The following is a 12378-nucleotide window of genomic DNA, read 5'->3' on the forward strand; positions in this document are numbered from 1 at the left end:
GAGTACAATTAGGTGAGTATGTGCCACCTGACCAGTGGGTCGGTACTATTTCAACAGTGGAGACCTCATCCACTCCGCTGGATCAATCCATTCCACCAGTTGAGCAGAAAGACTTAGCTCCCACTGACTTCCCAGACGAAGTCAAGCGTTTGTTGACTTTGTTGAACAAACGTCATAACGCCATTGCATTACCAGGTGAGAAGATGGGTATAACGAACTTATTGTCCCATCGTATTCCACTTGAACCTGGTACTAGACCTATCTATATACCTGCGTACAGAATGCCTCATTCCCAAGTTGCTGTCACAGAGGAACTGATCAATCAAATGCTCAATGATGGAGTTATTGCACATAGCAATTCACCCTGGAATGCGCCCTTGATCCTAGTGCCTAAGAAGGACGGCACTTGGTGCCCGGTGATTGACTTTGGGAAGTTAAATGCGAAAACCACTCCAGATCACTTCCCACTTCCTGTACTAGGTGACCTTTTATGCAATATTGGAGATAACAAAGTCTTCACGAGGACAGCCAAGAGTTAACCGCATTCTCTACTCCCACAGGTCATTATCATTTCCTACGAATGGCTTTTGGATTACGATCCTCACCTATCACATTCTCTAGACTCATGACCAATATCTTTAGAGGTCTTATAGGTAAAGCACTTATGGTGTACTTAGACGACGTAATCGTCATGTCCGAAGATGTGGATACACACCTGAAAAGACTTGATATAGTACTTGGCAAGCTTGAAGAAGCCAATTTAAAGATCAAACTGTCCAAATGTCAATTCTTCAGATCAGAAATTAAGTTTCTGGGTCACGTAGTCACTCCTAGAGGGGTTACGACTGATCAAAGTAAAGTAATGGCAGTACTAAATTTTCCAACTCCCAAAACTGCTGATGCTGTAAGATCCTTTGTGGGTCTAGCAGGCTTCTACCGTTCTTTCATTGCAAATTTTTCTTCAATAGCAGCTCCGCTAACTGAATTGCTTAAGAAAGATGCTCCTTTCATTTGGACCTTCCGTCAAGAAAGAGCATTCCAAACTCTAAAAGAAAAGCTAACATCTGCTCCAATTTTGAATTTCCCTGAATTTTCTAAGCCTTTCTATCTGACAACTGATGCTAGTTCAATTGGCATAGGTGCTGTACTAGCTCAGTTGTCAGATAGAAAGGCTTAGAAAATTCAGGGAATTTCAAAATTGGAGCAGAATTTCAAAATCGGCTAGCAAATGCAACTGTGTTGCATTTGCTAGCCGAGTCCTTACAAAGGCTGAACATAATTATACAGTAACGGAGCAAGAAGCTTTAGCAATAGTACGGTCTTTAAAGCACTTCCGAGACATTATTTACCAGTACCCTGTTCATGTCTTGACAGACCATGCACCACTGATACCTTTATTCCAGAACAAACAGCCTACTGGAAGGTTAGCCAGATGGACCTTGACTATCCAAGAGTTCAATCCCACTTTTGAACATTTACCTGGCAAGTCAAATGTAGTCGCAGATGCTTTATCGCGACACGTTAGTGTAGTTACTGCAGATCCTCCATTTACTGTCGAGGATGTCAAAAATGCCCAAAGAACAGATCCCATGTGGTCTGGTGTGATTCGATTCCTGCTCCAGGAAGATCTTATTCTTACTGTGAAGCCACCAGCACCAATTAGTGACTTTGTAATGAGCCAAGAATTACTGTATCGAACAGCCGAGTTTGGTACTCCAAGTAGAAGAGTTTACCAGTTAGTAATTTCACAGTCACTAGTGAACATAGCTCTACAGCTAGTTCATGATGCACCAGGTGTTGAACACCCTGGTATGGATCGTTCAGTAAAACAAGCCAGAATGAAATACTTTTGGCCACGTATGGCAACTGACATTTCAGAGTATGTTAAGAAATGTAGTGTTTGTATGCAACATAAAGGAAATGTCAATGGTCCTAATCCAATCCAAGTGTACCCAACCACTAGCGAACCGTGGGAAAGAGTTGCCCTTGACTTATTAACCAATTTTAAATGTTCCCTCCAAGGCAACAAACATCTGTGTGTTATGGTAGACCATTTCACCAGATATTGTGAGTTAGTTCCTATTGCAGATAAGACTGCTGAGACAGTAGCTAAAGTGTTTAAAGAACGCATTATCTGCAGGCATACCACCCCTAAGTCCCTAGTAACAGATAATGGAGGTGAATTCTGTAATGAGATTCTTAAAAATTTGTGTACTTTATACAAGATCTCTAAATCCACCATTGTTCCTCATCATCCTGCCAGCAATGGGTTAGCCGAACTAACCAAAAAGAAAGTACTTGATGTCCTGAGAGCCACTATCAACCCCAATAGTGAAACTTGGGATGAAGTCATACCAGATGTTCAATGTGCCATAAATTCTGCTTACAGTGCTTCCATAGGTGATACTCCACATTATGCATCGTATGGTGTAGACAAGCGTTTACCCTATGAGTTATTATATTCCACTCCGAAACCTAAATACAACCCTGATGATTTCGTAGCAACTCGTACCAGCATGGCTCAGAGTGTTTTTAGAAGAATCTGTGAAACACTTCATAAATCAACAGCAGAATTTACTAGAGTAACTAATAGCCATGCTAAGCCATCAAAAGTCAAAGTAGGTTCGAGAGTAATGCTGACAAATTTCAACAAAACATCCGCAATGCCTAAGCTCTATCGAAAGTTTGTCGGACCTTATCGAGTTGTAGAACATATCTCTGGTAATAAGTATAAGGTTAGAGAAATTAGTACTGGTAAGTACAAAGAATTGCATTTAGATCATATGAAATTAGTATGCGATGTTGATGATATTGCTACCCAGACTAATGTGACAGATGCTGAAAATCCTCTTCACTCTGTACCCTCTACCTCAGATACTCAGTCAGATAATCAACCTGAATGTCGTTACTCCTTGCGTACTCGACAAGTAATGAGAAACCCACAAGTATCTTTTGTAGATACTCGTTCAAATCTCCCTCAGTCAAGCCATGTGTTAGCCATTGCAGAGGAATTCGATCCTCCCAGAGATGATAACCATTCTGCATATGTAAACCTCACCCTCGCAGAATTGGGTTTAAATGTACATAGTCTGTATAACTAGATGTCCGAGATGAAGTAAATTGTCAACTGTTTGTTATTAACTGATTTGTTTTTTCTTAGAATTTTTTTTTTTCGTATTCACGTTCCCTCCACATTCTGAGAATTTGACAGTAATAGTCTGAGTGCACCAGATACCTTTGCTGTTAATTTCACCTTGTGTATATATATTTATTCTTCCTCAGAATCCGTAGAGTGCATGAATACAGATCGATCGATCAAATCCATCCATATTATACAATGATTTGTTCTTATAGTTTGTAATGCATTACGTTAAAAATCATTACGTTAAAAGTGATTACGTTAACACCCATTACGTAAAATTCATTTTGTTAACATCCATTATGATACCATCCATTAGTTCTAAGTTACATATGAATTTGTTATTGTATAGAATCAGCCCAGAACCACCTGCCTGTTCAGCCTATAGACAGTAGTGTATGTCGAGATGACATACGTAACATGACCGAGCTGTCAGCATAGTTGCATATTGGTGTTCTGAAATACGTGTTTGGAGGTCTCTTGATGTTTCGCCCACATATAATTTGTTGCAGTCATTACAAGGGATTATGTATACCCCTTCAGAGGATGGAGGCTTGTCCTGTCTACTACTGGTGATGTCCTTGATGGTCGTGGTTGTGGAGGTAGATACTTGGAATGATGTTTTCGCAAAGATGTTGGAAACATGTTTGGCAATGGAGTTGGTTGGGAGGACTATGTATCTCTTCTCGGCAGTGTCTACCTCCACAACCACGACCATCAAGGACATCACCAGTAGTAGACAGGACAAGCCTCCATCCTCTGCAGGGGTATACATAATCCCTTGTAATGACTGCAACAAATTATATGTGGGCGAAACATCAAGAGACCTCCAAACACGTATTTCAGAACACCAATATGCAAGCAGGACTGACGATACAAGGAATGCCTGTGTACAACATCGCAATTCACACAACCATTTAATTAACTACAGAAACTCAAGACTTATAGCCACAGAAGACAACACTCAATACAGAAGAATCCTGGAATCATCGCTTATCTCTAAAACCAACAATTTCAACCAGAACAATGGCTTCTATAACATAGCTGAACCACTCGCCAAGAAACTTCTTCATCGCTATCCCACATAAGAACATAGAACACTGCAGAAGGTCTACTCACAACTTGTCCAATACCCCTGCCAAGCTACCCAAGACTCTATAACTCCACCCGGTAGATCATCAGATGCAGCATTCTCCACCTGACCTCAACATTCTGACTATAAATACTCTCGTACCTTCCAACCCCAGGTAGATCCGTGTGTGACTTGAGAAAGCCCACTGTGTGGGTGAAACGTTGTCAATAAAGGATCACATTATACTGCATTTGTGTTTATATTTCCATTGTGTCGGTATTTTATACCATTTATTTCCATGTTCTTATGACATTCCTCAGGTCACGTGCGTCACATCTCACTCTCCGCCTATACATAATGTCTTTCTACCTCTGTATGTTAGAAGTGATCAAGGTCCCAGGACCGAAACGTTTTCTAATAAATATGTTATAGTGTTTGCTTACGTGTCTTTCTAAACCATTATCAAGTGTCACCATCACGGTACGATGTATTATCAAGTGTCACCATCACTGTACAATGTATTATCAAGTGTCACCATCACTGTACAATGTATTATCAAGTGTCACCATCACTGTACAATGTATTATCAAGTGTCACCATCACGGTACGATGTATTATCAAGTGTCACCATCACTGTACAATGTATTATCAAGTGTCACCATCACGGTACGATGTATTATCAAGTGTCACCATCACTGTACAATGTATTATCAAGTGTCACCATCACGGTACGATGTATTATCAAGTGTCACCATCACTGTACAATGTATTATCAAGTGTCACCATCACTGTACAATGTATTATCAAGTGTCATCATCACTGTACAATGTATTATCAAGTGTCACCATCACTGTACAATGTATTATCAAGTGTCACCATCACTGTACAATGTATTATCAAGTGTCACCATCACTGTACAATGTATTATCAAGTGTCACCATCACTGTACAAACAATGTATGATCAAGTGTTACCATCACTGTACAAACAATGTATTATCAAGTGTTACCAACACTGTACAAACAATGTATTATCAAGTGTTACCAACACTGTACAAAAAATGTATTATCAAGTGTTACCAACACTGTACAAACAATGTATTATCAAGTGTTACCAACACTGTACAAACAATGTATTATCAAGTGTTACCATCACTGTACAAACAATGTATTATCAAGTGTTACCATCACTGTACAAACAATGTATTATCAAGTGTTACCATCACTGTACAAACAATGTATTATCAAGTGTTACCAACACTGTACAAACAATGTATTATCAAGTGTTACCATCACTGTACAAACAATGTATTATCAAGTGTTACCATCACTGTACAAACAATGTATTATCAAGTGTTACCATCACTGTACAAACAATGTATTATCAAGTGTTACCAACACTGTACAAACAATGTATTATCAAGTGTTACCAACACTGTACAAACAATGTATTATCAAGTGTTACCATCACTGTACAAACAATGTATTATCAAGTGTTACCATCACTGTACAAACAATGTATTATCAAGTGTTACCAACACTGTACAAACAATGTATTATCAAGTGTTACCAACACTGTACAAACAATGTATTATCAAGTGTTACCAACACTGTACAAACAATGTATTATCAAGTGTTACCAACACTGTACAAACAATGTATTATCAAGTGTTACCAACACTGTACAAACAATGTATTATCAAGTGTTACCATCACTGTACAAACAATGTATTATCAAGTGTTACCATCACTGTACAAACAATGTATTATCAAGTGTTACCAACACTGTACAAACAATGTATTATCAAGTGTTACCATCACTGTACAAACAATGTATTATCAAGTGTCACCATCACTGTACAAACAATGTATTATCAAGTGTTACCATCACTGTACAAACAATGTATTATCAAGTGTTACCAACACTGTACAAACAATGTATTATCAAGTGTTACCATCACTGTACAAACAATGTATTATCAAGTATTACCAACACTGTACAAACAATGTATTATCAAGTGTTACCATCACTGTACAAACAATGTATTATCAAGTGTCTCCATCACTGTACAAACAATGTATTATCAAGTGTTACCATCACTGTACAAACAATGTATTATCAAGTGTTACCAACACTGTACAAACAATGTATTATCAAGTGTTACCATCACTGTACAAACAATGTATTATCAAGTGTTACCATCACTGTACAAACAATGTATTATCAAGTGTTACCAACACTGTACAAACAATGTATTATCAAGTGTTACCATCACTGTACAAACAATGTATTATCAAGTGTCACCATCACTGTACAAACAATGTATTATCAAGTGTTACCATCACTGTACAAACAATGTATTATCAAGTGTCACCATCACTGTACAATGTATTATCAAGTGTTACCATCACTGTACAAACAATGTATTATCAAGTGTTACCAACACTGTACAAACAATGTATTATCAAGTGTTACCAACACTGTACAAACAATGTATCTTGTGTACATAAATTTTGACTCTGACTTTGAAGAAAATGGTATCCACCCATCTCTCTCTATCTCTCTCTCTCTCTCTCTCTCTCTCTCTCTCTCTCTCTCTCTCTCTCTCTCTCTCTCTCTCTGCCTGTCTGTCTCTCTGTCTGTCTGTCTGTCTATCTCTGTCTCTCTCTCTCTCTCTCTCTCTCTCTCTCTCTCTCTCTCTCTCTCTCTCTCTCTCTCTCTCTCTCTCTCTCTCTCTCTCTCTCTCTTTCTCTCCTCGACCATGCTATCCACCCACTTTTTTTCCCAGTGTTTGACAAGGTTAAGTATCTCTAGCTTTATTGGCAAGCTATTTACAAGTTAAGGATTTCTGACTTTATTAACAAGCTAATAGCTGTTACCTACATCAGCTCATTTGAAAGCATTTTTATTGTTATGAGACATACAGGTAGGGAACAGGATGAAGTTGGAGCCATCTGTGGGCCAGCATTTTCATGTGTTCAATTGAATTTATCTCGTTGACATCATTATGCTGTACGAATGTGTTCCATACTCGAGTCATCCTGGGTATATATGATCTCAGATGGAGTGATGTTCTGGAGAAGGGTACAGCCAGAGTGAAGTTGCTGCTTTCTGCCCGTTTTGTGGCATGAAAGCTTGCTTCACGCTATCTCTCTCTCTCTCTCTCCTCAACCATGTGCCGGTCCCCATTTACACCCTTGTTCCATACTTATTTTTTTTATAAGTAGCATAACCCCCAACAAAAAACGTTGTCTTAAAACAGACAAATGCATGGTATCGTTATTAATTCAGTGAGTTAAACTTTTCTAGAGATAACTTACCTTTTCGAAAACTGGAGCACTCATAGTGATGAAGGGCGTGGACAGGTAGCGTAAGTAGCTACCTGTGACGACACGTATTTTAAGTTGCTACCTGTGACGGCAGGTAGAGCAAGTTGCTACCTGTGAGGGTAGGTAGCGTAAGTTGCTACCTGTGACAGTAGGTAGAGTAAGTTGCTACTTGTGACGGCAGGTAGCGTAAGCTGCTACTTGGGACGGTAGGTAGCGTAAGTTGCTACTTGTGACGGTAGGTAGAGTAAGTTGCTACTTGTGACGGCAGGTAGTGTAAGTAGCTACCTGTGACGGAAGGTAGCGTAAGTTCCTACTTGTGACGGTAGGCAGAGTAAGTTGCTACCTCTGACAGTAGGTAGAGTAAGTTGCTACCTGTGACAGTAGGTAGAGTAATTTGCTACCTGTGACGGCAGGTAGCGTAAGTTGCTACCTGTAACGGTAGCTAGAGTAAGTTGCTACCTGTGACAGTAGGTAGCGTAAGTTGCTGCCTGTGAGGACAGGTATATATATTCCCTCATACGCTCATATGTTTGTACATACACTCGAGAACAACAAGCAAAGTGTAGAGAATCTTGTAATCTATTTGTAAACACGCAGCAGTGTGGATGTTCAGCACACACAGTTCAGGTTCAACTGGGAACCCAAAGCTGACCTTCGTGTATATTGTGTGGCTAACTTGCCACATGTCACCAGGTAAAGTGGCACACTTGGCGTTATTCAGACTATACAGTACTTACCACGTCCTGTCTACTACTGTTATGATACATCCACTGACAGTTACTGTTGTAATACATCCCCTGATAGTTACTGTTGTAATACATCCCTCGATAGTTACTGTTGTAACACATCCACTGATAGTTACTGTTGTAATACATCCCTCGATAGTCACTGTTATAATACATCCCCTGATAGTTACTGTTGTAATACATCCCCTGACAGTAACTGTTGTAATACATACCCTGATAGTTACTGTTGTAATACATCCCCTGATAGTTACTGTTGTAATACATCCCTCGATAGTTACTGTTGTAACACATCCACTGATAGTTACTGTTGTAATACATCCCTCGATAGTCACTGTTATAATACATCCCCTGAGAGTTAGTGTTGTAATACATCACTCGAGAGTTACTGTTGAAATACATCCCCTGATAGTTACTGTTGTAATACATCCCCTGACAGTAACTGTTGTAATACATACCCTGATAGTTACTGTTGTAATACATCCCCTGATAGTTACTGTTGTAATACATCCCCTGGCAGTTACTGTTGTAATACATCCCCTGGGAGTTACTGTTGTAATACATCCCCTGGTGGTTACTGTTATAAAACATCAATTGGTGGATATTGTTGTAATACATCCTCTGGTAGATACTGTTGTAATACATCCCCTTTTAGTTACTGTTGTAATACATCCCACGGCAGTTACTGTTGTGATACATCCCCGGGTAGTTACTGTTGTGATACATCCCCGGGTAGTTACTGTTGTGATACATCCCCAGATAGTTACTGCTGTAATACATCTCCTGGAAATTACTGTTGTAATACATCCCCTGGTAGTTACTGTTGTAATACATCCTATTACAACCCAGGAGTCCCAAAGGTCTGTTATCCTGGGAGTTAAGGGAGCAAAATAAACACAGCAGAAAAACTTTTGACTTGTATTATCCTTGACCAATTTAGAACAGAAGTATGTACACTGTATACACACTGTACTACAATAGGCATTAGTGCACTCCACGGTAAGCAAGGCAGAATAGAAGCCACTAGAGAGCAGACCGTGATTCAACCAGCTCTAGAATGGGAAAGACAAGGGCAGAAAGGTGTGTCGTACCCACAACACCTCTGCGATTGCCAAAGCCATCTTCTCATTGGCTGTAACCTGGGTATTGACTGAACGATGGGGACCCATCATCAACCCTTAGCACCTGGTTCTCTGGTTGGGGAAGATAGCCTTTTAATGAGGGTGTGTACATGCGCTGAATAAAGGTTATGTATTCTTTGTATGCCACGCATCCCATGGTGGCTACTGTTGTAATACATCCCCTGGTAGTTATTGTTCTAATGCATCCCCTGGTAGTTACTGTTCTAATACAAAGGGGGCAGTAAAGCAACAGCAAAGAACTACAGACCAATAGCACTAACATCCCATATCATAAAAATCTTTGAAAGGGTCCTAAGAAGCAAGATCACCACCCATCTAGAAACCCATCAGTTACACAACCCAGGGCAACATGGGTTTAGAACAGGTCGCTCCTGTCTGTCTCAACTATTGGATCACTACGACAAGGTCCTAAATGCACTAGAAGACAAAAAGAATGCAGATGTAATATATACAGACTTTGCAAAAGCCTTCGACAAGTGTGACCATGGCGTAATAGCGCACAAAATGCGCGCTAAAGGAATAACAGGAAAAGTCGGTCGATGGATCTATAATTTCCTCACTAACAGAACAGAGAGAGTAGTCGTCAACAGAGTAAAGTCCGAGGCAGCTACGGTGAAAAGCTCTGTTCCACAAGGCACAGTACTAGCTCCCATCTTGTTCCTCATCCTCATATCCGACATAGACAAGGATGTCAGCCACAGCACCGTGTCTTCCTTTGCAGATGACACCCGAATCTGCATGACAGTGTCTTCCATTGCAGACACTGCAAAGCTCCAGGCGGACATCAACCAAATCTTTCAGTGGGCTGCAGAAAACAATATGAAGTTCAACGATGAGAAATTTCAATTACTCATATGGTAAACATGAGGAAATTAAATCTTCATCAGAGTACAAAACAAATTCTGGCCACAAAATAGAGCGAAACACCAACGTCAAAGACCTGGGAGTGATCATGTCGGAGGATCTCACCTTCAAGGACCATTGTATCAATCGCATCTGCTAGAAAAATGACTGGATGGATAATGAGAACCTTCAAAACTAGGGAGGCCAAGCCCATGATGACACTCTTCAGGTCACTTGTTCTATCTAGGCTGGAATATTGCTGCACACTAACAGCACCTTTCAAGGCAGGTGAAATTGCCGACCTAGAAAATGTACAGAGAACTTTCACGGCGCGCATAACGGAGATAAAACACCTCAATTATTGGGAGCGCTTGAGGTTCCTAAACCTGTATTCCCTGGAACGCAGGAGGGAGAGATACATGATTATATACACCTGGAAAATCCTAGAGGGACTAGTACCGAACTTGCACACGAAAATCACTCACTACGAAAGCAAAAGACTTGGCAGACGATGCACCATCCCCCCAATGAAAAGCAGGGGTGTCACTAGCACGTTAAGAGACCATACAATAAGTGTCAGGGGCCCGAGACTGATCAACTGCCTCCCAGCACACATAAGGGGGATTACCAACAGACCCCTGGCAGTCTTCAAGCTGGCACTGGACAAGCACCTAAAGTCAGTTCCGGATCAGCCGGGCTGTGGCTCGTACGTTGGTTTGCGTGCAGCCAGCAGCAACAGCCTGGTTGATCAGGCTCTGATCCACCAGGAGGCCTGGTCACAGACCGGGCCGCGGGGGCGTTGACCCCCAGAACTCTCTCCAGGTAAACTCCAGGTGGTTACTGTTGTAATACATTCTATGGTAGTTACTGTTGTAATATATACCATGTTGGTTACTGTTGTAATACATCCCCTGATGGTTGCTGTTGTAATACATCTTCTGGTGGTTACTGTTGCAATACATCCTCTTTTAGTTACTGTTGAAATACATCCCCTGGTGGTAACTGTTGTAATACACACCTTGGTAGTTACTGTTGTAATACATCCCCTGGTGGTTACTGTTGTAAGACATCATCTGGTGGTTACTGTTGTAATACATACCTTAGTAGTTACTGTTGTAATACATCTAGTACTGTTGTAATACATCCCCTGGTGGTTACTATTGCAATACATCCCCTTTTGGTTACTGTTGTAACACATGCTCTGGTGGTTACTGTTGTAATACATTCCTTAGTAGTTACTGTTGTAATACATTCCTTAGTAGTTACTGTTGTAATACATCTAGTACTGTTGTAATACATCCCCTTGTGGTTACTATTGCAATACATCCCCTTTTGGTTACTGTTGTAATACATCCCTTGTACTTACTGTTGTAATACATCTAGTACTGTTGTAATACACCCTCTGGTGGTTATTGTTGCAATACATCCCCTGCTAGTTACTGTTGTAATACATCACCTGGTGGTTACTGTTGTAATACATCCCCTGGTAGTTACTGTTGTAATACATCACCTGGTGGTTACTGTTGTAATACATCCCTTGTACTTACTGTTGTAATACATCTAGTACTGTTGTAATACACCCTCTGGTGGTTATTGTTGCAATACATCCCCTGCTAGTTACTGTTGTAATACATCCATTGGTGCTTACTGTTGTAATACATCCCCTTGTAGTTACTGTTGTAATACATCCTCTAGTACTGTTGCAATACATCCTCTAGTGGTTACTGTTGTAATACATCCCCTGGTGGTCACTGTTGTGATACATCCTCTAGTGCTGTTGTAGTAAATTCTATGGTAGTTACTGTTGTAATACATCCTCTGGTGGTTGCTGTTGTAATACATCCCCTGGTAGTTATTTTGGTAATACTTCTCCTGGTGGTTTCTTTTGTAATACATTCCTTGGTAGTTGCTGTTGTATTACATACCCTGGTGGTTACTGTTGTAATACATCCCTCGTGGTTACTGTTGTAATGCATCCCTTGGTGGTTACTGTTGTAATACATCCCCTTGTAGTTATTGCTGTAATACATTCCCTGGTGGTTACTGTTGTAAGACATCCCTTGGTGGTTACTGTTGTAATACATCCCCTGGTGGTTACTGTTGTAATACAT

The 12378-nt window shown here is 40.3% G+C and overlaps 1 protein-coding gene across 1 annotated transcript in view; it reads right to left on the reverse strand.

Moving 5' to 3' along the window:
• LOC128696603 (solute carrier family 22 member 7) overlaps positions 1–8158 on the reverse strand; it is a 360956-nt gene extending 352798 nt beyond the window's left edge. The window contains exon 1 of the mRNA XM_070094771.1: positions 7531–8158. Coding sequence (XP_069950872.1) covers positions 7531–7554 — 24 coding nt within the window. The 5' untranslated portion in view covers positions 7555–8158. The remainder of the gene's footprint in view (positions 1–7530) is intronic.
• Between the last annotated feature and the right edge of the window lie 4220 nt (positions 8159–12378).

The sequence above is a fragment of the Cherax quadricarinatus genome, chromosome 47 (genome assembly GCF_038502225.1).
Source record: "Cherax quadricarinatus isolate ZL_2023a chromosome 47, ASM3850222v1, whole genome shotgun sequence".
In the NCBI taxonomy this organism is placed as follows: domain Eukaryota; kingdom Metazoa; phylum Arthropoda; class Malacostraca; order Decapoda; family Parastacidae; genus Cherax; species Cherax quadricarinatus.